General features: G+C 41.9%; 1 protein-coding gene and 1 pseudogene across 14 annotated transcripts in view; one reads left to right on the top strand and one right to left on the bottom strand.

The window, feature by feature from the left end:
- Add1 (adducin 1) overlaps nt 1–26053 on the bottom strand; it is a 58283-nt gene that overhangs the window by 16529 nt on the left and 15701 nt on the right. For 8 of the 14 annotated variants that reach the window (XM_051165104.1, XM_051165106.1, XM_051165108.1 and 5 more), the window contains exons 2-10: nt 24722–24936; nt 17564–17726; nt 13304–13455; nt 7459–7539; nt 7103–7252; nt 4849–4992; nt 4661–4759; nt 3918–4094; nt 36–380 (exon numbers count right to left, since the gene is read on the bottom strand). In XM_051165104.1, coding sequence (XP_051021061.1) covers nt 36–380; nt 3918–4094; nt 4661–4759; nt 4849–4992; nt 7103–7252; nt 7459–7539; nt 13304–13455; nt 17564–17726; nt 24722–24916 — 1506 coding nt within the window. In that variant the 5' untranslated portion in view covers nt 24917–24936. The remainder of the gene's footprint in view (nt 1–35; nt 381–3917; nt 4095–4660; nt 4760–4848; nt 4993–7102; nt 7253–7458; nt 7540–13303; nt 13456–17563; nt 17727–24721; nt 24937–26053) is intronic. The other 6 variants (XM_051165105.1, XM_051165112.1, XM_051165114.1 and 3 more) reach the window with 1 other exon arrangement.
- Nucleotides 2172–2486, top strand: LOC127205838 (ATP synthase subunit ATP5MJ, mitochondrial-like; annotated as a pseudogene).

Raw genomic sequence — 26053 nt, 5'->3', positions numbered from 1 at the left:
ATCATCTAACTATGAACAGTAAGGTAGGCACAGACCAAGCAGTTGGTAATACAGCTTGGCACGCAGACACCGGACGAGAGAGACTGCAGCAAGGGTTTCACGTGATCGTGTGTAATGTTCGTCCACACCTTAGTCTTCGACTTGGGACTGCTTCCGTTCTGCCCCTCCTCAGAAGCTTCATCACCCCGGCCAGAATTCAGCCATCTTGTCTTCTCTCGCTGCTGCTTCTGAAAACTGTGTCTGAGCGGCGAGCAAGTGCCTGAATCACCATCACTAGCAAAGGAGTGGCCTGTGACACTGGCAGGAACTTCCACATCACTGTATTTTTTAGATCTCTCTCTCAAAGCAGGGTATCGATAAGGGTAACCGGTTCTGTAGCCCTGGGAGTCAAGCAGAGGGACAAGCAGTCAACACTCCAGATCTCAAAGCAAGGTTTCACTTTGGGTATATAAGAGACCATCTTAAAAAAAAAAAAGTGGTACCCAAAGTTGTTGGCTCCACAAGCACATGTACACATATTCCAAAGAATCTCAAGAACTGGTTCTTGGGTGTTTGAGCATATTTGAATACAGTCTTCAACTTGAACTTATCATCATCTGCCATGCTTTGATGTGCTCCATCTAATCCACACTTCTGCTGGGCCAACTTGTTGCTAACTTCCTCAGAGACAGTTGCTGACTTCCTCATCTCACTCATCCAATACTTAACAAACAAATTGCACAGGAGATCCCAGGTTCCTGTGTCTTATGACTCCCTCTGCTTTTGGAATTGGTGGAATTTACAAACCTGCTTCTAGGCCTTAGCATTCTATAGAGGTGACAGGCATAGATTACACAAAAACAGCAGTGCCTATATTGTGGGTCTCCCTCCACATTGCTAGCTCTAAAAAAGCAAGCTACCATGAATACTGCAGCTATAAAGGAACATTCTCTGGAAGTGGATTGTCCCTCAGCTGAGCTTTCTGATGAGAATCCAACCCTGGCCGATACTCTGACTGCAGCCTTCAGAGTTCATTGGTAACTCCTGGAAGCCATGAAACACTAATGATACGTTGTTTCAAATCATTAAGCCGAAACTATTTTGCTATGTAACATAGAGGTGAGCCACCAAAATGGCTCAGGAAATGAAGGGCCTGCTAATGAACCTGACAATCTGAGCTCAATTCCTGGAACCCATGTGGTAGAAGGAAAAAAACGACTCCTGCAAGCTGTCCTTTGACTTCCACACGCACACCACAGCATGTACCCTTCCCCCAAATAAAGTTATTTTAAAAAGCACAGAGGTAACACTGTGTCAGACAAATGTTTGCTAAATGAGCTAATGGTCTCAGACTCAGAATGAGTCCCTCACTGCAGTTCATCACGCAAGACACACGGGACTATGCAGACCACTTCAGAGGCTGCACCCTGTGACAGAAGCACTCTAGAAATATTCCTACAAGCAACACAGTAGGAAGCTACTTTGGAAGGGTGAGGTGGTGTCATTGGCTTCAGTTGTCAATTTGATAAAAATAAAGTCAGTTGGTAAGACAGAAGCTCAACTGAAAAATAGCCTCAATCAGACTGACCTACGGCCACATCTGAGATGTTTCCTAATTGGTAACTGATGCAGGAGGGCCCACACAGCTGTGGGAGGGGCTACTTTTAGGTAGCTGGGCCTGGGTTGTGTAAGAAAGGTGGCTAAGCAAGCCAGCAGGCACAAGCCAGTAAGCAGCGCTCCTCCATGGATTTTGCCCTAGTTACTGCCTTGAGTTGCTGTCCTGTCCTGACTTCCAACAGTTATAAATTGTGCAGGCTGAAATAAATCATTTCCTTCCCTAGTTACTTTTGGTCAAAGTTTTATCATAAAAGTAGAAAGCACTCAGGACTTGAGAGGTAGATGTAGGTGGATCTCTAATTTCAAAGCCTGCCTGGTCTACAGAGTGAGTTCCAGAACAGCCAGGGCTACACAGAGAAAAAGTAAGGAAGGAAAGAAGGAAGGAAGGAAAAGAAAGAGAAAAGGGAGAAAGAAAAGGAAGGAAAGAAGGAAAGAGGAAGAAAGAAAGAAAAGGAAGGAAAGAAAAGGAAGAAAAAAGAAAAAAAGACGGGGAGCCTCACGCCTGCTGCACCACCAGCCGCTGCTGCCTCTGCACAAGGCCTGCAGGGACAGCTGGAGTCAGGTGACCTGGAGAGATGCTTCAAAGCCTTATGAAGAATGTCTGGCTCCCAATGAAGCCCTACTATACCCAGGTTTACTAGGAAATTTGGGTAGAAATGGGGCTAACGACCTTCATCCTTTATAAAATCAGGAGTGCTGATAAAAAAAAAAGTAAAGCTTTGAAAGGCTCCAGCCCTGCACCTGTCCATGGCCATCATTAACCGCTCCATGCATCCAGTCAAGATGAATCTTGTCGACTAAGCTTAAGCAAACTGTGTTAGATGGACATGGCCAGTCGCTGTACACTTGTCTAAGTACCATTACAATGTGGCATTAATAAATGTGAGAAGCACCAATAATAAGAAGAAAGAAAGATGGAGGAAGAAGAAATTAATAATATTTATTCTATTATATATGGTATAATATAATATATAATATATAATAATGTGTATTATATAATAGAGGTCCTATTGCAAAGCCATTTCTTATGATGTTTTCAATCTCAGGACAACCTTCTACTCTGTATCTGTGGAAAGAAATGTTTAACAGACATAGAAAACTATCTCTTAAAAACTCAGAAATAGACTGCCCCCAGCTCATTCCATCTACCAATGCCGTGTCTCCAACTGTGCCCCAGCTTCTGTGCTTTCCCCTTCCTTCTCTCAGTTTACCCTGCCACGAGTCTGTCTATTCTTTGGGACCTTCCTAAGGGCCATCTTCTCCTTCTCTTTTGATACGGGGCCTGTCTATGTCCGCTGAGGGTCCTAGAACTCACTATGTAGACCAGCCCACAAACATAGGCCATATCCTCCCACCTGTTTTTATCAGTATGTGGCCTCAGCTTCCCTCTTAAGGAAGAGGCCCTACAATCTGAACATATCCACACCATGCTGGGCTCTGGATCTTAAGCAGCACAGGGTCCCCCATAAGTAGACAAGTAGCAAATATCTATGGGACTATGTAATTACGCCCCAAACAACAAAAGTGACTAGAAAATTAAAAATAAAACACTTGATTGCTTTAAAAAGTCTCTCTCTAGTTTGCTTACAGTCAGGTACTGACTGACTAGTTACTGCGAGTTATCCAGCAGCCTTAGTTCCCAATAGATCCAAAGACAAAATGTATTTAAAAATAGATCAAAGAGCTGGAGACATTGCTCAGTGGTTAAGAGCACTTACAGCTCTTGCAGAACCCAAGTTTAGTTCCCAGCACCCAAGGTGGGAGGGTCACGTCTGCCTGTAACTGCAGCTCCAGAGGATCTAACAGCATCTTTTGGAGTGGGCACTGCACACACAAACACACACACATACACATAGTTTAAAATAAAATCTTAGGGGGAAAAAAAGAAAAAGATAACCTGGAATGTGGCTCGGTTGAAAGAATAACTGCCTAACATGTAAAGGCCTGACTTAGTTCTAGCCCCAGTACTACATAAAACCAGGCACAGTGTTACACACCCTTAACCCCAGCACTAGGAAGGTAAAGACAAGATCAGAAGTTCCCAGTCATCCACAGCTACACAACAAATTTGAGGAAAGCTTGTCTTCATGAGACTTTGTCTCAATCAACCAACCAACAAATAAGTTTATTTTTTTAAAAAGAACCTTTTATGTTCATATATTATTGTGGTTTAACCTAGTAACTAAAGACTGGTAATTCTTCAAGAGTTTTAGTATGGCAACATTCAAATACCCGTAAAGACAGCCATTTCAATTGCTATAAAAGCAACAATTGAACTTTAGAACACTAGGCTTGTTGTCAAGTGGGAGCAACAGTCTTACCAGATTATCGAGCATCCGCATAAGAGCTTCAAATTCCTGCTCCCCAATCTGCCACTTGGGAGGTGATCCAGTGCCTTCCCCTGTTGGGGTCCCTGGAGAACGAGACTTGGCTTTGTACTTCCCAGGGTCCAGCAGAACTAAGTTGTCTGGCCCTCCAGCGCTTGCCAGAGTACGAACCTTTTCAAAAGCAAGCAAACATTATGGCTGGGTTCCATAAGGCCATCAAGAGAACCAGATAAGACACAGCTCTCCACGGAAAGCAGTAAAACGTGGCACAGATGGATTATCAAGTCATTGTCAGAGATTTTTCTTTACAATGACAAAATATGGACACTTGTAAGAAAATGGGAGCTTTTCCTCATTACTTGACAGATGTCAGTAATGAACGACAGGAACAGCGGGGGCTGGAGGCAGAGGAGAGCAGTATGAGGAACACTGAAGCTGAGAATCAAAGAAACCTCTAAATTTCTGCTCTAGCTTTTTAAAAAAGGATTGCGAGAGGAGGTCAAATGCAGTAACATATATGTGGGATATACATAAAGCTATAGCACACACCAATACTCCATAAGTGGTGCATGAATGCGTGTGCGTGCATGCGTTGTGATCTTTTGTAAGTTCCGAATCATGAGCTCATCATAGCTAAAGGACTGCTCAAAGCTTCATTCTTGCAAGACAAGCATTAGAAAATGTACAGGGACACCAGAAACATCCAAATAAACCACACGCTAAATGGAATGGCCTACCTGGATCTCACAGGCAACCACAAGGTTATGGATGTAATAGAAGGCCTCCTCCACACTCTCTCCAACTGACACAAGCCCATGATTCCGGAGAATGAGAACCTGAGGGAAAGCAAGGGAGCTCTGTGGAGCACAGCATCAAGCCTGGCCATTCTGGGCTCTATAACTGGAATATCACAAATGCTACTCACTTTGCTTTTGGGGCCCAGATTTTTCTGAATCAAAATTTTTTCCTCTTCATCAACCAGAATGCCATGATAGTCATGGTAAGCAACATCTCCAAGGGAAAGTGCCTCCGGAGAGATAGGCAAGAGCCCACACTTCATTGCAGAGACCTAGGTCCCAAGTAGTCACCATGACAGAAAAGCCACAGTTAAACAGCAACTCAAGACACACAAATGCATTCCTTACAGAAATGAAATGATAGTGATATATGTTTAATTTCATGCTCTTATTGGAAATAAATGAACCCATTAACTTGGATATAAATTTTACATCCGGGGCACCTGACAGTAGCTGGGAAAACTGGGGAGAAAAAGAATGACTGGGATTTTCCGGAGATTACAAATGCTGGGCCAACCAGTTCTTATTATTAGTGCAATGAGTCACGGGTTAGTTAGTGAAAGGAGCTCACAACAAGCCTTCTGAGGAGTTGTGTCTCAGAAAGAAAAGTTCCAAGTGCTACAAGATTTTGTTCCCAATTTAGTTTATGTTGTAGATCAGAGAAAAATATCTGAAAATTAGATAAAACTTAATTTGTAACAGATAATTATATAATTATAATTCCTCTATATTTATTTAATAAATATAGTAAGTTAAATGTTGTTGTTTTGGTGGCTTGGTTTGTGTGTGTGTGTGTGTGTGTGTGTGTGTGTGTGTGTGTGTGTGTGTTTTGAGACTGGATCTCACTATGTAACTCTGACTGTTCTGGAATTCACTCTGTACACCAGGCTGGCCTAAAACTCAGAGATCTGTCTGTCTCTGCCTCCAGAGAGTTGAGAATAAAGGTGTGCACCACCGTGCCCAGCAATATAATTAAGTTTTCAAGTGAAACTTTTTTCTTTAAGTTTTAAAGTAAAGCTGAGTCTCAAATAAAAATTTCTAAGTAGCCAGGCACTATGGGGTAGGCCTGTCATCCCAGCTACTCGCAGACTGGGGTAAAATGACCTCAAGTTCAAAAAGCAGCCTAAAGTGGCATGGTGGCATGTGTCTGCAATCCCAGCACTCAAGGAAGCAGAGGTAGGCAGACTGCTGTGAGTTCAAAGCCAGCCTGGTCTACAAAGCAAGTCCAGGACAGCCAAGGCTACACGGAGAAAGAAACCCTGTCTTGAAAAACAAAAACAAAACAAAAAACAAACAAAAGGCACCTGGGCTACATGGTAGAACTAAAACTGAAAACACAAGGTAAAGGAGTGTAAAGGAACGCTCAGTGTACATGCCTACCAAGCTTAAGGCCTGGGCTCCAATCCTCAGTTTATAAACGAATGGACATTTACCCAGGTTCTATGCTGCCTAAAATTCCCCCAAATTTGTCACAGAATATGCAAATTTGTAACATTTATTTAAGCCTTTAATCCTAGCACTCTGAAGGCAGAAGTAGGTGAATCTCTGTGAGTTCAGGGCCATCCTGTTCTACAAAGAAAGTTCCAAAATAGCCAGGGCCACATAGTGGAACCCTGTCTCAAAAAACTAGAGTAAGAAAAAAAATAAAAGAAGCATGTGTTCAGCTGCAATAGTGCAGACATGTGATCCTCACAGTGAGAGGCTGAGGCAGGAGGACCATCCTACGTTCATGGCCAACCTAGACTATGTGAGGAGACTTTGTCCCAGTAGGCTAAGGCAAAAGAATTGCTACAAGTGGCTATATAGTCCCTGGCCAGCCAGGGCTACATAACAAGAGACTATCTTTTAAAAAGGAAGCGGGAGAGAGAGGGAAAGAGGTATCTCTGTGACGAGCTGGAGGCCCAGGTCAGGGTAGGCTCCTGGGAAAATATGAAGAAGATTCTGGCAGAGACTCCTAGTAGCAGGGGCCATAGTGACTGAAGAGGACACTCTAACTAGACAAAACTCCTAGTAGAGTCTTGTCTACCTATAAAACTTTCACTCAAAACTTACCCTGTCTACAAGATGTGCAGGGATAAAATTAGAGCAGATAGAGCAGGTATTGAAGGAATGTCCAAGCATTGCCTGGCCCATAGCTTGCTTTAACAAGTAAAAGCAAGTAAGAGCTTTAAAACCTAAAATGAAAGCTGGGCAGAGTGGTGTACACCTTTAGTCCCAGCACTTGGGAGGCAGAGGCAGGTGGATCTCTGTGAATTTGAAGCCAACCCAACTTACATAGTAAGTTCCAGGACAACCAGAGATATATAGTGAGATCCTATTTTGAAAAACAAAAAACAGACAAATAAAAGCAAGCCTGTGAAGCGTCCAGAGTGGCACACTCACCGCAGCCCCCGCCGGTGTGTGAATGTGGACAATACACTTAGCATCTGGTCGTGCAGCATAGATTGCAGAGTGTAATGTGAAGCCAGCCTGATTTACTCCTAGGTTAGTACTTCCACGATCTACTATATCTCCTTGTAGATTGACTTTAACCTGCAAATAGACACAAACCTTTAAATTTCAAGAAGACTTCAAAGTACCCTTACTAGAAAACACTGAATGCCAAGCTCAAAGTGTCTATAACTTCTTTTAAAGGTTCCTCTCTAAACTAACCATAGTTTTGTATGTTCAGTTAGGCTCTGCAACTAGATGTGAGGGCACTCAACGATTTAAAACACCAAAGACAAGGGCATTCTTACCAAGCTGGATGCCGTCACTTCACTGTAGAGAAGTCCAAAAGGTACAATGAGGAAGTGTTCCTGCTCGGAGTTCACTCTGGTCTATGGAAAAATGCCTGAATTAGCACAGAAGTAATTTTACAGAGGTAAAATTACCTGTGTCACTTACAGGACACAAACTCACAGGTGAATGACAATGGAGGAACTAAAGCATATAGTCTATCACAAAGCTAAGGTGTGCTGAACACTTACAATACAGCAACTTAACTTATCAAATACATACTGGTTATGCCAATGAAAACAGGCTCTACAGGGAACAAGCCAAACAACCCAGTTCAGTACTCACCCTCTGTCAGGTCAACTAGTCATCGTAAGGTTATTCTGTGGCAAAATGGTGCAAATGCTCAGAAGTAGAACAATGAAGCAACTCCCCACCCTTTTTTTTAAAAAAGTCTTTCAAGGGGCTAGAGAAATGGCTCAACAATGAAGAGCACTCGCTGCTCTTACAGAGAACCTAGGTCTGGTTCCCAGATCACCTATCAGGCAGTTCACAACAACCTATAACTCCAGCTCCAGGGGCTCCAACCCCTCTTCTGGACTCTGGATACCTGCACACATGGTGTACACACAGACAAGCAGGCACACAACATACATATACAATAAATAAAAGTTTCCAATTAGACTCTGTTAGTACACAAACCTGTAGGACAATGGAAAGGTGGAAATATTCACAAATGAGCACAATCTTTCCTCAATGTTTGATGTAGCTTTCAAAGTACCAAAACATTATCACCCTGGTGTGTGTTTGTTTGCTTTTTGTTTGGCATCTTCCACAGTGTATGTCTCTCTCTACAATTCACTTAGCACAGAAAGGCTCTATATACCCCGCATATACGAAACAGAAGGACTACAGCAATGAAAAAAGCAATATCATTTTCATAAGCAATGATTTTTAGACAGACTTAAGTGCCTCTCTACAAGGTAGGCATGGCAAACCATGCCTTTGATTCCAGCAATTGGGAGGCTAAAACAGAAGCATGTTACACATTTGTTACTGGTTAGCGAACTCTGTAATGCTAGGTAAGCTCAGGTACAGTACTTATAGAGGTAGTGAAAGGCATTGGGGGCGAGGGGCAGAAGAAAGAAGGAGGAGAGGAAGAATTAATTTCCTGGTTACTTGCACAGCTTTTCATATAAAATATTTTACTTTTTCTATAAATATAAAGTCATTTTCTTGTATTTTGTTCATTTTATACTGATTTTTTTTTTCTTTTTCACTGAAGCTAGCCTGGTCTATATGGCAAGTTCCAAGTCAGCCAGAGCTATACAGTGAGACCCTTTCTCAAAAGAGTACAAACAATTCCAACTATAAGCTTAACATTTTTACATGTTTTAATAGAAAACACTTAAAATATGCAATTTTTAGTTCAAAGCAAAAGGGATTAAACACAAAATTCAGACATCAAATGAAAGAATGGCATTTCAAAGTAGATTTCCTCAACAGTGGTCTCTCTGCATCTGTGTCCTGTCTACCATCCCTCCTCTGAGAATGGGCAGCCTCAGCCACTCTAAAAAACCAAACACACGGCAGCACTGAGGAGGAAGAGGTGGGCTAACTGCAACAGAAACAATACTATCTCCCCCACACCCGGTACAGGAGCCCAGCGGTGGGCTCCAGACTACCACCTCAGAGCGTAGCATTGCACGGAGTGTAGACTGAAGCTGAAGCAATCACCTGTGAGGTTCTGCAGGTGCTAAGACTTAACACAGGACAGAAAGGCCTATGCACCAGCTAAGGATCACCAAGAAAGGATCCTCAGCTCAGTATCCCAGCTGGGCCACCCTGGCTTGTCCTTTCTCCAAGGCGTCTCTAAATCTGATACAACTTTAAAGATCTAAGTCAGACTACCCTCTCCAAGCCTCTAACACCTGTCAGCACTTTAAAATCCCCTTAGCAGAAAATCCCCAAACGTCTTTCAGAGAAAGGACAGAATGTCTACTGAGCACTTAGTTTTGCACTAATATTGTTAATATCTCTTTCCTGCTAAGGATCTACATAATAATATCTAGATGTATGATAATGTCTAATGGGAAAACAAATGGATGTCATAAATCTTAACAACAAAATCAAAATACTCCAAAATTTAAAAAGCTAAAAGAGGAGGGTGCTTTCTTTTTCTTCAAAGAATCCCTGATTCTAGTTCATAAAATACAGAAAATCTTTTTGATAACTTAGATTTTTTTTAAAAACTCTGTATTATTAACCAACCAGATCACTTACACACAGAGCAGTAAACATTTAACCGGCATTTTAATTCTGTCAGTGCCGAACAGGAGAGAGAGGAGGCGGAAGAGGCCTAATTAATTATGAGTCAAAGTCACTAAAATAGCATTCACAACAGAGTGAGTTACACACAGCATCTTAAAAACACACAAATAATGAGGCTACTGTTAAAGCCAGGGGCCACATTTCCTGTCCCTGTTACAGCTGTAATATCTGCCTAGAGCCAATTAGCATTAGATCTCAGCTGAGCTTCCTTCCTTCCTTCCTTTTTTTTTAAAGATTTATTTTATGTATATAAATGCTCTATCTGCATGTACACCTGCACAGCAGAAGAGGGCATCATATCACAATATAAATGGTTGTGAGCCACCATGCAATTGCTGGGAATTGAACTCAGGACTTCTAGGACAGCAGCCAGTGCTCTTAACCACTGAGCCTTCTCTCCAGCCCTCCAGCTTAGCCTTCTGTCCAGAATAATTAGCTGGAAAGGCCAGCAACTTCCCAGTGCCAAGATGGCCCCTGGCAAATGAACTAAGCTAATTGGACCTACTGTTCAGCTATCAAAAGTTTCTAGTGAGTTCTTTTTCACAATTTTGCTAAAGTAATTTCAGTGCAGGCAGGGCTGGTCACTATTTAGTGATTTAAAGCATGCCTACACTGTGCCAGGCACTGCTCCTGGTCCCAGGCCCACAATAGGAGCACAACAGCAGCTCTGCTTATAGAACTGATGGTTCCTATGAACAACTACACCGTGAGAATGTGCACAATAGGTAACAGTCACTGCTACGTGAGAACATACTATACAGGATAACATCACACCTCAGGAGTGCAGCACATGGAACAACCTAATCAGCTTGCATTTGAAAAAGTTCATTTTACAGCAGTGTAGTGAGCAGACACAAAGGAGGCAATACAGGTCAATATGAAGACAGCAGCACAGCACACTGCTAACAAGGAAAGACCACACTAGGCCACAACTTCCTGAACTTAGAAGGGAGCTGACCTAAGCACTAATTATGAGCTCACAAGTGGAGAACCTCCACTTATATGGAGAAAGGGGTTAAGCATCTAAGCAGCTGCTAACATTGCTACCTCAAGACAAACAGGAGCACTGGCAGGATTATAATTTTTCTTTAGACCTCTGTATACCTATATAAGGTATACTTGTTACAATAAGCAGGTATTCTAATGATAATTTTTAAAATTCAGTACTGTCAAGTTGGGGTCAGCCTGGGTCACATACTGAATTAAGGCCAGCCTCAAAAAATAATAAATGTGGGGGCTGGAGAGATGGCTCAGTGCTTAAGAGTGCTGTCTGTCCTTCCAGAGGATCCAAGTTCAGTATCAATGACACACCAGGTTGCTTACAAGCCCCTCCAACACTAGTTTCAAGATCCAACACAATCCTCTGGCCTCCTTGAGCATTTGCACATACACATAAACAGGAAGACAGACAGACAGACACAGACACAACACACACACACACAACACACACACACACTTTCTCTAAAATAAACTCAAAATAGCAAAGCTTTAGCTGGGCAGTGGTGGCACACACCCTTAGCCCCAGCACTCGGAAGGCAGAGGCAAATGGATCTCTGTGAGTTCAAGGCTACCCTGGTCTACAGAGCAAGTTCCAGGACAGCCAAGGCTACACAGAAAAAGTCTGTCTTTCAAAAGCAAAGACAAACAGATAGTAACGTTCTTTAAAATCCAGTGAAAGAAACTAATTAAAAACAACAACAAGAAATCAAAACAAGCTTTAAAGTCAAAGGAAAGGAAGTTCAAAGGAAAACTGCCTGCAAAAGAATAAGGAAAGAGGGCCGGGCATAGTGAGCAACATCTTTAATCCCAACACTTGGGAGGCAGAGGCAGGTGGATCGCTGTGAGTTCAAGGCCAGCCTAGTCTACAAAACAAGTCCAGGACAGTCAAGGCTAACACAGAGAGACCCTGTCTTGGGGCTGGGGGGGGGGGGTGTGGGCAGGGAGGCAGAAGAATAAGGAATGAGCAAGCAAGCTGCCAGTGCCTCAAGAGCCTAGAAGGAGGGAGGCAGTGGGATTCACAGCTGGAACAGAAGTGTGGCCAGAGACAATGAGAGTTCCCTTAGTTTTCTGTGACATGATGAAGCCAACTACTCAAAGAAGGGAAGGAGGCTATTGCTCTCTGGATTTATGTATCTGCTTATTTATGGAGACAGAGTCACGTGTAGCTCAAGCTAGCATTCACACATAATCAGGACGATCTTGAATTTCATTTTTTTACATTTATTTATTGGGAGGAAACGTGGGATGTGCCACAGCACCTGTGTGAAGACTACAGAACAACTTGAAGGAGTCTTTTCTTTCTTTCCACCATGTGGGTCCCAGGGACTGAATTCAGGCAGCATAAAACCAGCAAAGAGCATCACTGAAATGATGGACCATGAAAGCAAGCTGGACAAGAGAGAGAGTAAAGAACGGGCTGCTTGGTTAGAAGACAGAAGGAACCATGCACAAGGACAGGACTCATGCTGTTCCCTCATACAACCTGAGCTGGAACAAGTTAGTATAGAGAGAGCAGACAGCCAGAAACATGTTACAAAAATAAAGAGGGGAACAGAGAAATCTGTTAAAACAGGAAAAATGGTACAAAACTGAAGTAGCTGAAAAAACAAGCATAAGCTGGACGTGGTGGCACACGCCTTTAATCCCAGCACTCAGGAGGCAGAGGCGGGTGGATCGCTGTGAGTTCCAGGCCAGCCTGGCCTACAAAGCGAGTCCAGGACAGCCAAGGCTACAGAGAGACCCTGTCTCCAAAAAACAAAACAAAACAAAAAACCAACAACCAAGCATAATGCAGAGAAGGCTTTGATCAGAATCAGGAAGAAAATATTATTATTCTTAGATTTGTAAGTCACATATTAATTTTAGGAATGGCTGATAATTTAAGACATACTTATTAATTAGGTTAGCATGCAAATAAGACTTTGTAAAAAGCATTTATTTATTTGTTTGTTTATTATATATATAGTGTTCTGCCTGAATGAATGCCTGCACACCAGAAGAGGGCACCAGATCTCATTATAGATGGTTATGAGTCACCATGTAGTTGCTAGATAGTGGTCTTAACTGCTAAGCCGTCTCTCCTGCCCAAAAAAAAGAAGCTTTAACGAATTACTTTCTTGGGGATGGAGAGATGGCTCAGTGGTTCAGAGTGCTGCCTGCTCTTCCAAAGGTCCTGAGTTCAATTCCTAGCAACCACATGGTGGTTCACAACCATCTGTAATGTAATATGATGCCCTCTTCTGGCCTGCAGGTGTACATGCAGGCAGAGCACTACATATATAATAATAAATAAATAAATCTTTAAAAAAAAAAAAAGAATTACTTTCTTAACTTTTTACTGCAAACTTGCCAATTCTTGTGTTCTGTATGTAGCAAGGAATTCCAAGAGAGGGTATTCCAAGATCTTCTAAACCATGTGAGAAAAGATGGTACTAGACAGTTAATAAGCCACTCATCACCTAGTTGCTTCTGTGGAATAAGCCACTGAGGAATACATTGCAGTTACTAGTCACTCAGTTACTAGTCTGGAGTACTCACTGTGATATGATTGTAGATAAGCTGAGACCACCCAAAGAGATCTGCTAGTCTGTGAAATGCTGCCAATTTACACCGCAATAACTTCTCCCCTTTGTCATATGCAATAGAATCAGATCCTCTAAGGTCATTCACAGGAGTAACCATACCAAGACCTAAAATAAAGAAAAACAAAGGTCAAACTTTTTTATTGGTAATTTTTTGTATTTGTCGAATGTAAATCAATTACCATAATCCTTTTTATTGTCCACATTAGACCATAAAATTTCAATGGCAGAAAGACAATGCTCTCTCTGGCATCAATATATAGTTCAGAAATAGTAATAAGAATGTAGCCAAATTTGTGAGATGCAGTAAAGAATAGACGAAAAGAAAATGTACAGTCTCTGGCTGGGGGCGGCTGGCTGCTGCATGTCAGGAAAAGCCTAAAGACTAGGCTGTAAGAAAAGCTAAAGCCATATTTTGAAGACCCATCTAACAGTTATTTCATCAGTTTATAAGAATCCGAAAGAGGTAGCCAGCAGCTGGGTTCTTGAGAAATCTCTGAATCGTGTCAGTTATTTCAGTGAGTAGGTCAGGACCAAGTCACGAGACAGCTAAAAAGAAAACATCCAGTAATGATAATTTTTTTCTAGCAACAAATGAGATGTGGTGATCAAGGGACAGTGAAGTAGATCAAATGGGTGACATCTGTCAAAAGACACATGGTACAGAATATCAGTGCTTTGATGAGGCCTCTGAGATGTGATGTGTGGAAGGGAAAGTGAACTATGGTGACTACATGGATAAAAGTAACATGAGGCAACAAACAAACAAACAAACAAAGGTATAGTAAGCGGGGCGTGGTGGCACACGCCTTTAATCCCAGCAATTGGAAGGCAGGGGCAGGCGGATCGCTGAGTTCGAGGCCAGCCTGGTCTACAAAGTGAGTCTAGGACAGTCAAGGCTAACACAGAGACCAGGTCTCAAACCCCCCCCCCCCCCCCCCCCGGCCAAAAAAAAAAGACATAGTACATATGATTCTTCTTTGATCAATGTTTGGTACAATTTCCTTTCCAAACTATGCATAGTCTATAGTTTAAAGACAAAGAATAAGCATTTTATACAAAAAAGTAAATTTACACCAAGCAGTGGTAGCACATGCCTTTAATCCCAGCACTTGAGAGACAGAGACAGGCAGATGTCTGAATTTGAGGGATTACAAAGAGAAACCCTGTCTCAAAATAAACAACAACAAAAAAAGGAAATTTATAGTATTAAACATACATACCAAAAATGAAGAAAACATTAAATCTTGATTTCAGCAAAAGCTAGCTCTTTAAATTACAAAATTAAAATAAAATAAACCTGTAGCCACAATTAACAACAAAACAGAGGGAAAAAATAAGAAGTGAAGAAAGCTGGCCATGGTGCCATATGCCTTTTATTTTAGCACTTGGAAGGCAGGAGCAGGTGAATCTCTGAGTCCCAGGCCAGCCAATGTTACAGGGTGAGAGCCTGTGTTTTGCAGACATCCCTACATAACCAACAGGCATGGGATGAACTTGATGCTATAGTGTGTACAGCTTAGCTGAAGCAAATTCTTCGAAAGATACAACCTGTCCTTTTCTGAAGGGAAAGGACAGGAAGAGTGGATCTGGGGAGAGAGGTGGGGGTAGGGGAGAGGACTGGAAGGAGAGGAAACTGCAGTTAGGATGTAATATATGAGAGAAAAAAATATTCCAAAAGAAACCAGTATCCTTAACACCAGTATCTCTATTAAGCTGAATTTCCAGCTGCAAACATTTCAACAAGGAAAACTCTAGGCCCAGATGATACTGTGATTTCTATCAAATAGTCAAGAAAAAAAGAATACCACTTTTTCCAGATACCTCCCAGTTCATTCTGGCTAGCATTACCTTGCAAAGTACACAAAGGCATTATAAAGCAAAAACACATTAAAGTCAGTTATGAACAGAGACTTAAAAGTACTTGATAAGCAGAGGGTGCTGGTGCACGCCTTTACTCTCAGCACTCAGGGAGCCAGAGGCAGGAGGATTTCTATGAGTTTGAGGCCTGCCTGGTCTACAAAGTGAGTTCCAGGACAGCCAGGGATACCCAGAAAAACCTTGTCTCAAAAGAACAAAACAAACAAACAAACAAAAGGCACAAGCAGTAATGTGAAGCAGAGCTGTGCACCACTCAAGCCATTAGGACTGACAACCTCAGTTCTGTCCCTGGATCCCACATGGCAGAAGGAAAGAAACAACTCTTAGAAGGTGTCCTCTGACCTTCACACAAGTATCCTGGCACTCATTTGTGCATACATAAACCCAAAACAAATAAATAAAATTTAAATTTATTTTTTAAAAAAGAACCCATTAAGCTAGAGATGTAGGCCAGTGGGAGAATACTAACCTACTAGTTATAAAACCCTAATTTCATGGTCCCTTTGCCAGCACGTATACAAAACCCTAAGTTCAATTCTCAGCACTAGAAAAACAAAAATCAAAATTCACCTTATCAAACTAAAAAAAAAAAAAAAAAAAAAAATCCAGGGCTGGAGAGATGGCTCAGAGGCTAAGAGCACTGTCTATTCTTCCAAAGGTCCTGAGTTCAATTCCCAGAAATCACCTGTTTGCTCACAGCCATCTATAATGATATCTATAATGGTGTGCAGGCACACATGCGGGCAGAAAACTGTATAAATAATAAAATAAATAAAAATATTTTTTTAAAAAATCCATGTGACTGTTTCAACAGATACAGAAGCATTTCATAAAGCTCAACATCCTTCAGGATAAAATTAGAAATAAAAAGAATACGCTCAATAAAAGGATCTATTAAAATTACCACTAACATCAAATACGATGATGAGACTGAACATACTCTGCGTAAGACTGAGGACAATTAAGGATGTGCACTTCTGCACTAGTTCTGAATGCAATACTATGGGCGCCGGTCAGCGCAAGCTAAGGGAAAAGAGGAAAACAAAACCAAAAACAACACTGGAAGGAGGCAAGTCTTTCCTCCATCTCCTTCTTCCCATTTGTTTTTCAGCTTGCTTTTCAATGACCTATTACTAAAATTTACTTATGATGAGAAGACAATGTGTAGATGAGATGTATTCGCTATCATTTAACTCATACCAGTGCCATCTAATCCATTAGGAATCCATGAATGCCTTGCTGGCGGCCAACTGACTTCATGCTAGTAAGTTAAATGATTCTTCTACTCTGTACACACTAACAATCAATGACCACCTGGTGGCAGTCAGGGTCTAAGAACACAGTAAACAGACAAGTAGACAGCACAGTTAGGTGACCTAAGTAGAACCAGTCCCCTGTACTGTCAATCAGACCTGATCATCCAATCAGACTCATCAATGACTGATCCAGGACATCTTGTGCTATAGATGGCGTCAGCTGATAACTCCAGTGGCCTGGGATCTGCCTTGTGAGGCTAATGTTTATAAAGTCAGCAGCTAAGGTAATGCTCCACCTGAGCAGCACTCACTGCTCTTTGCTTACATTCCCCCATGTTTTACAATGGTTTTGTTTTTGAAATCCTGTTTCTTGATTTTTCTAAGCAGTCGTGACAAAAGGTGGTAAGAAATGGCAGACAACTGGCTTAGCAGTTAAGAGCTCTTGCTACTCCAGCTGAGGACTGGGGTTCAATTTCCAGCACCCACATGCGGCTCACATTCTTCTGAACTCCAGTTTCAGGAAACCCGATGCCCTCTTCTGGCCTCTGAGGGATATGAACACACATAAAACAGAAAGAACAAATCTAACAAGAACATTTTTTTAAAAGAAAGGTTGCCCTAGATGTATACAGACATGCATGCAGGCAAAACACTGATACACATAAAAAAAATTTATAGAATGTTTAAAGGCAGAGAAATAAGTTAGAGAAATAACAGAATCTCACTGGCTTATAGAAAACGAGTCCTCTACACTCAAGACATCTCCAAGTTTACAACCTGTCTTTTACTATGATTAACACATGGGTTTTCAAAATATTCATGACAGCCAGGCAGGGGTGGGATATGCCTTTGATCCCAGCACTTGGGAGGCAGTGGCAAGCAGATTTTTCCTCTACAAATCAAGTTCCAGGACAGTCAAGGCTATACAAACAAACCTTGTCTCTTAAAAAAATAAAGGAAAAAACAAAACAATGCAATACTATATCTTGTCCGATTGCATATTCATGTGATTCACATGAGAAAGCTGCAGGGTTTTATCTGGAAAATTACAGATTTCATACAAAGCCGAGCTTACTCACTCATGTTCAAAGCAGCCATTCCTCCTTGTGGAGCTGCTGGGTAGACATTTGGTACATTCGCTGTCATAAAATCTGCAATCTGCTGTAACGCCAACAGGCCCGTGGGATTCTTCCCCTTCTTAAACTGTTCCTGTATCATAGATTCCAATTCTTCACAGAAGGCCTGCAATGCGTATTAAATAATCAAATGTTTTTCACTGGGAGACAAGGGTGCATGTGTAACTATCAGATAAATGTTTGTCTTCATCCAGTGCCAGAACAGCAAATAGTTGTCCTCACATCTTACTTCTGAGAATATGAACTGATACATACTTTTTGATAGTTTAACAAAATAAAACTAAAAACTTAGAACAGGATTCAATTCATGAAAATCTATTTTAAGGAAATAATCAAGAATTACCTTATTTATAAGGTAATTAATTAATTTCAGCATTAAACACTTAAAAATAAGTAGGCCACATTTCAGGAACTAAAGAACAGATTCAACACTCTGGGAATTCTACAGATGCATTTAAACGGAAAATCTTAAAAATTAAATGGCATAAAACATTCTTAGTATGTTTTTGAGTAAAAAGTTAATATAGTCAGGTTTTATAAGAAAAAAATGGAAATTTAAACTAGAAAAAGATTAAAAGCATATCAAATGATAATTATAATTCTCAGTAACAAGATTATTAACAATTTTATACTCTACTTTGTGCTTACTAGTATTTTCTTCAAAAAAGAAAACTGTCCCCTGGCAGCCATTACAGCATCATCCAACCCTCTAGCACTGGGCAAGGCCACTGGCACCTTTTCTCCCCTGGAAGCCTTTGTAGCACCATCCGGCCCCAAGAAAGCTAAAGAGTTTGCACTAACCAAGGACAATACAAGTAGTAAACATTGAACCCCTACTCTGATCTACCCAATGGATAGGACATTCTCCACAGTTATGTGAAGAGTGGAGACTAGCTCTGACATGAATTCTGGTGCCCCATATTTGACCACCTCCCCTTGGTGGGGAGGCCTGATGGCACTCAAAGAAAGAATAAGCAGGCTACCAAGATTAGACTTGATAGCCTATGATCATATAGTAGGGGAGGAGGTCCCCCCTCGGTCTTAGACCTAGGGGAGGGGAATACAGTAAAAGTGGGAGGGAGAGAAGAACAGGAGGATACAAGTGATGGGATAACAACTGAGTTGTAATTTGAATAAATTAATAAGATTTTTTAAAAAATAGTTTCTTGGCCAAAAAAAAGAAAAAGAAAAAGAAAACTGTTTTGTTAAAGTAGAAAAGAACTGGCATGGTAGTGCCCACTTGTTATCCTTGAAAGAGATCAGCTCAGGCTCATCCTGAGCTACATACTATGTCCCAAAACAGCCTTGGTTACATGAGATCTTCTTTAAATAGAAAAAGAAAGCTGGCCACGGTAGCACGCCTGTATTCCCACCATCTGGGAGGCTGAAGCAGGAAGACTGCAAGTTCAAGGCCATCTTGAGCTACATAGTAAGACTCTGTCAAAGCAGCAAAGAAACCCTATATCTATATATTTTATTTAATAAGCCTAAATTAGTCAAAAACATGCAGGAGACTGATAATGATTTTTAACATGTTAATAGAACAGATTTTTCTATGTTGTGGTTTTGGTGTTTTGGAATAGAATCTAGCTACCTAGAGTCAGATAGCCTGAAATTCTCAATGTAGACCAGGCATTGAACTTACAGTGATCCTCCTGCCTTGGCTTTCTGATTACTGAGATTATACATATATGTCACCACGCAGATATCAGGTATTTTTAACTTCCCTCAAACTGTTATAACTTATCACATGAATTCACTGGATGGTGATCCATCAACTGTAAGTATTCAGTGATTCAAAATTAAACTTATTTGTAGTTTTTCATTGCTTAATATGAAAACTATTTAAAGAAATTACCAAAGGGCAATCTAAGACATCTATCACTCAGAAGTGCACAAGAAGCAAATATATGATAGCCAGCTGAGTACGGTGTAGACCAAGAGCCTTTTGCAAAGCCAAGTTCGACCATCTCATGATACATAAAGTCAGTGCTCACAGCTTACGTTAGACAATGAAGGAGGGAAAACAAAGATGAAAGCAGTAAATTCAATCAGCAAAACACACCTACTGAGCTGTCTTTGTTATCAGTGCACAATGCATAGGGATACATATAAATACACATGCACAAAGACTAAGTAAGTTGCCTTCCACTGAACATCACAGGTCACCAGCCTGGGCTACATAAGGGAACTATTTAAAAAAAAAAAAAAAAAAGCTGAGCATAATGCATATGTTTCAATTTAAAAGGCTTCCTGTCCTCACGAACCCTCAGTCCCAAAACTCAAACAATTCATTTCAATGCTTTCCAAATATGCATACATGTCTATGGGAAATTCAGTTCAAACGTGCCTCCATCAGACCTTGTGTTAGGCACTGAGGACTCTGACATAGGCAAGATAATCCATACCATCAAGGAACTCAAAACCTTAGTAAGGAAAGAGGAGGTTATGAGGGTCTTCCACGCTATGAGCATTCCGGGCGACATTTATATGCAACAGAATGGTTGGCTCGGAGCACGGTTTAGAGATGAGCGAGAGAGAGCCTGGAGATACCGACGTGGTTGCCTGGGTTTACCTCCAGCCAGCAGTCACTGCCCGAGGAGCTTATGTGCTACTGTTGGTTCAACATCTAGACTCTAGCCTTTCTCTACCAGACCCTTCTCCTGTGATGATTCTGCCCCCCAATTCACCTCTGCCCCTCACTTCTGCAGTCACACTCTTAGACCTACCCATTCCTGGTAACTGTACCTTCTTCCATCTCAAAGCCGCAAATGGACTCTCCAACTGTCCCTTTCTAGTATCCAAATCACCTTTTCTTCTACCCCATTGTGATTGTAACCCTCCTCACCACTCCTCCATATCCTGATGTCATTCTCCAAGCTTGGATTCACAGTAATCATCTCTCCAAGTCTCCACCATTTCAAGTGGTAAAACCCTAATGAGTTTAAATGCTACTTTTCTTCCTTTCTGCTAGTATTTCACAAATACTAATACTAGCCCACATCAACAGCTACCGTTCTCACTGCAGGTTCATGACCTCTGGCCTCAAGTTCCCCCTTCACATTAACCTGATTAACTTGATTTTCCCTTGATTTTTACTTGGTGAAGGCTAATAGCAAACATCATCCAAAAGAGACCAGATGAGCAATGGACAAAGTGCTATGGTAAGAAGAAGCCTTGTACTAGGCAGTGGTGGTGCATGCTTTTAATCCTAGCACACAGAAGGCAGAGATGGGTGAATCTCTGTGAGTTCCAGGCCACTACAGAGCAAGTTCCAGGATAGTCAGGGCTACACAAAAAAAAAAAAAACCCTGCTCAAAAAAGCAGAAGCAACAAAAAGACGCCTAGGAAGCTTCTTGTGCCACACAGAAATTTCACCCAGGGCAAGACACAGGTTCAGGATATGGGAATGTCCTGAGCTATAAACACATTCCAGACAAGCTCTCTGTACTTGATTCAACTGCTGCTGTCCTCATGCTGGCCACCAGCATCCTAACTGCTTCCTGTCATCTTTTCATCCAATGTCAACAAGATTTCCGCATTCGACAGTATCATTCCTTTCCTTGTCAAACACCCACAACCTTCAACTTAATCCTCATAGGCACCTGGTCCTTGCTCTTGGTCACAGTTGACAGCAGCGGCAGGAAATGGTCACAGGTCAGCACCTTCACATTCACTGTATCACTACTGGGGTTCCCCAGGATCTTGAGCACCTCAGGATGAATAGGATTCTGGCCCAGGACCTTCATCCCAGCCCCACATTGGCTGTAAAGGATTCTGTCATTACCTGTTCAGTCAAATAGCTGGAAGGATTCCTGCAGGACCTTCTCCTGCAGCTTCACTCTCAGCTTTGAGACAAGATCTCACTGTGAGGCCCTGGCTGGCCTGACTCTATCCAACTCTAACTCTGAATGCTATGATTAAAGGCCATCAGCGAACATGCTGGGGGGAGGGGTCTCTCTCCTCTCCCTCTGCTCCCTCTCTTACCCTCCCCCTCCTCGTCCCTTTTTCTAAGCTTTATTTTTACTGAAAAGTTAAGACCTGTCTTTGTCACATTCTTGCCACCATGATATTCTAAGCATACAAAGCTAAGTAAACCAGAATTGAGCCCTCTGAAACTGAGAGTCAAAATAAATTCCCTTTCTCCTAGATTTTTTACCAGGTACTTAGTTACAATAACAAGAAAAGTAACTAATACAGTAACATTCCTAATACTGTATGGTTCCCTGGCATACCCTGATCTGTGCTATTGCTGTGGGACTGCTCTGGCTACCAATACTCCAAAGGAAAAGACCTACAAGATGTCAGTACATACTTCCCTCATAGCAAAAGCCTATGTTTGGAAAAAAAAAAAAAAAAAGCCAGGCATTGTAGCACATGCCTTTAGTCCCAGCACTCAAAAGAGGCAAAGGCAGGCAGATCTTTGTGAATTTGAAGCTAGCCTGGTCTACAAAGAGAGTCTAAGACAGCCAAGGCTACACAGAGAAACCCTGTCTCGAACAACAACAGCAAAACTTTAGAGACTAGGTTAGTTCCAGGTATACAAAGGGTTAAAACAAACAAGCCAACAGAACAGAGAGGCCTCAGTTTCCCTTATTGTTAACATCTGATATTATTAGTTACTGTATTAGTTACTTTTCTGTTGCTGTGATGGAATACCATGACCAAAAGGGACTTATGGAAGACTTTATTTGGTTTATGGCTCCAGAGGCCATCATGCAGGGAAGCACGGCAGCACACAGGCATGGCAGCAGGAACAGGAAGCTGAAATGTCACATCTTCAACCATAAGCACCAAGCAAAATAAACAAACTGGAAGTGGTGCACAACCATAAAACACTCACACGCACCTGCCCACAGTGATGTTCTTCCTCCTGAGAGGCTCCACCTCCCAAAGCCTCTACAACCTCCCCCAACAGTGTAAGCCACTAGAGATAATACCTGAACACCTGAGCTTTGGTACACTCTCAAACAACCACAATTACCAAAGTACAGCTGTCAAAATGAAGGAGCCAACAAGGGTGCATCCTTTAATGAAACCCAGGTTTTATTTGGTTTGTCTTCTCTCTACTGCTCTCCATACTCTAGAGCTCACATTGCATTTAAACTAGCAATCCTCCCATGTTCTATGTAGTCTACACATCTTGTGAGGAGGAATCTTACTCGGTGCCCCTAACCCCCTCAGAGCCCAGCACAGTCCTGCGGCATACTAGATGTGCTGAACTCAGATTTCTCTCTCTACCTGCAGTCACGTTCACTTAGTTCCTTGTTGCTCTTATTAGGAAAAACTACTGGAGCCAGAAGTCTCCTTTCCCTTCTCTCGCTTATCTAGCCTGTCATCAGCAAGTTCCTATATTCTCAGCAAATGTCAAACGTGTCTGCCTCTGTCCACTCTGAACCTAATTACAGCTCTTGCTCTCTTCTGTTTGAAAGATGGCAACTATCTACTGAAGCCAGAAAGACCTCTTTAACTTGAGTTCTGTCTGTTCCCTGTAGCAACCCTACAGGACCTCCACAATGCTTAGAATACAATTCAAGCTCCTATGTCAACCTACACAGCCTTCCAGAATCCATTCTAACTGTCCTCCCTCCATGTCACCTTGGAGGCACCAGCCACACTAACTTTTGTGGCTTCAAATCCCCTTGAACATATCCCTACCCCAAGAATTAACCTATGCCCATTTCTCAAGCTGGAATGTTTCTGTTCTTGACACCTACAGGCGCAGCTCCTTCAAGCTACAGAGTCAGGTTAACAAACCCTCTCCAGAGAGGCCTCTTCTGACCAAAGTCACACTCAGCTTCAATACTCCACAGCTTCTGGCATAGCATATGACTGTGCTTAATCACTTACTGCCATCAACTGGAGTGTCTCCATGTGTCCTTTCTATGACAAAATTCATCAAGTTTTGCACAGATCTGAATGCTTTCTCATTTATACCCTGATAACAATACAATCAAACCCAATCTACTAGAGGTCTCATAAGTCTTGCTTACTGCTAAGTACCCAGTCCAAATCCATGTCCTTACAGCATGAGACAATAAATACCATTTTTAAGTCAATGACACCTCCCAAAAATATTAACAGGACTGTGTATAGTCTTTTGTGTACTATATGGATTCTTCACCTGTCAATAAACATCGGATTTGCCTATAGCCGAGGTGGGAACTATGAGGGAGGAGTTCCAGAGGAGAGTAAATGCTGAGATAGAGAGAGGTGTGCAAAAATTCAACCTAGGACACCGAGGACAGACGAATGAAACCTGAGCAGAGGTAACCTGCCATGTGGCAGAACTTAGAATAGAATAAATGGGATAGTTATGAGCAAGTAAGGGGAAATGCCTAGCAATAGTGGCCTAGGATTTTGTAAATATAGTTAAGTCTCAGAGTCATTATTTCTGGGAACAGGTTACAAAAACAGGTTACCAAAAAAATACCCTGAAAAACTGGACAAAGCAAAACCAGATTAGAAGGAAAAAGGTGGGCGAGATGTGCAGCACAGGTAAGATTAGTAGCATCAGCAGTGGTGGCGCACACCTGTAACTCCAGTGCTCGGGAGGCAGAGGCAGGTAGATCTCTAGTCTACAAAGGAAGTTCAGGACAGCCAGGGCTGTTACACAGAGAAACCCTGCCTCAAAAAACAAAACAAAACAAAATACTTAGGGTCAGAATCAGAAGTATTTTAGAATAATGGATATTTGCACAGGCTTTATCAGTTGATCAGGCCTAATTCAAACATCTGAAATGCTCTCAAATCCAAATGTTTTAACCAATATGGTAATGCTTAAAATATTTGTCTTGGATTTTTGGAATAGGGATACTTGACCTGTATTTTGAAGCAAACAGTGGGTTTTACACTGTCTCCTGTTTATAAAAACATTTTGCACAAACAGTGAAGACAGTTCAAGGTAGAAATAAAATACCTATCCTTTATAATTCTAAAACCTATTCATCATGTCTTGGAGCATGAACCAAACACAATTCTTTCAACAAATGTGCTTCACGTGTAATGAGGAACTCATTATGCCATTCAAACAACAGGCCTATGAGCACAGGCATCAGAAAGGAGCTGGCCAAATTTGTTCTGAGCAAACTTTTTTCTTACAGGACTTTGTAGAATCATAGACACCCTCTTCTTCTGCTCCATCATATTGAAGTCCTGACGAAGGTCTGGTGCCATGTTCCTCTCCCGCAAATATTCTGGGTTGTTCTCATCCACTCTGTCAAAGTACCTCTCCTTGTGAGGGGCTGTGGTTGGGGGTGGTGAGGTCACCACTGCGGCCCGGGTATCACCATTCATTGCACAATTTTTCTAGGGTCCTACAGAATGAAAACAAAAGACATTTTTGTGTTCAAATCAATGCCCATTAGGATTTCATTATGAGGACATCAGCCTCAGAAATACATTTGTCTATGTGGAGATATGCTGGCTCTTTATGGTTCAGAAGCACATGGCTGGTCAACCAATCCCTTCCCCCCATTAATCAATGCTGTATTTTGTTCTGGCCACTGCTGAGAGCACAAAAAAACAATCGAACAAAACTATTATGTATGTCCTCTGACAAATCCAAAAGGATTAAGACATTTAAACCTGACCATATGATAATTAACGCTTAGATTTATACCACATTGACAAGTGGACTTTGGAGGTGTTAAGCCAAAACCTGTTTGTTTGATTGGTTTTTTTTAAAACTTTGTGTTTGTTTTCTGAGACAGGGTCTATCTACATAGTCCTAGCTGTCCTGGAACTCACTATATAGAACAGGCTTGCCTCTGAAGTGCTAAGATTCAAACTGTGTTTCACCACATCCACTCTAGCACCCCTCCTCATATTTAAAGATAAGAAAACAGCTGGCTATGGTAGCTCATGCCTATAATCCCAGCACTACCCCCCCCCACCCCCGTGGCAGGGCTTCTCCATGTAGTCCTGGCAGTCCTGAAACTCTCTTTGTAGCCCAGCACTTGGGAGGCAGAAGCAGGTGGATCTCTTTGCATTTGAGGCTAGCCTGTCTACAAAGCAAGTCCAGGACAGCCAAAGCTACACAGAGAAACCCTGCATTAATACCAATGGCTTTCTCTAGTTTCGCTTCTTCACTAGATTTACTTACTGTTCAACTACTGCAATTTTTTGGAGGAGGGGAACCTTTCTCTGTGTAGCCCTGGCTGTCCTAGAACTCACTCTGTAGACCAAGCTGCCCTTGAACCCACGGAGGTCTGTCTGTCTCCTGAGTGCTAGGTGCAAGGCATCACCACAGGGTTTTGTTGTTGTTGTTGTTGTTGTTGTTGTTTTTTAATAAGACAGGGTCTCATCATCTAGCCTGGAACTCACTGTGTAAATCAGGCCGGCCTCAAACTCAGAGATCTGTATGTATGCCACTCCTAAGTGCTAGGATCAAAGGCCTGCCCTACCACACCAGGCTTTTTCAACTACCAGGCT

This window comes from Acomys russatus, chromosome 22 (assembly GCF_903995435.1).
Source record: "Acomys russatus chromosome 22, mAcoRus1.1, whole genome shotgun sequence".
Lineage (NCBI taxonomy): Eukaryota > Metazoa > Chordata > Mammalia > Rodentia > Muridae > Acomys > Acomys russatus.
The sequence above is the reverse complement of the archived record's forward strand: the minus strand, read 5'-3'. Positions and strand labels throughout refer to the sequence as shown.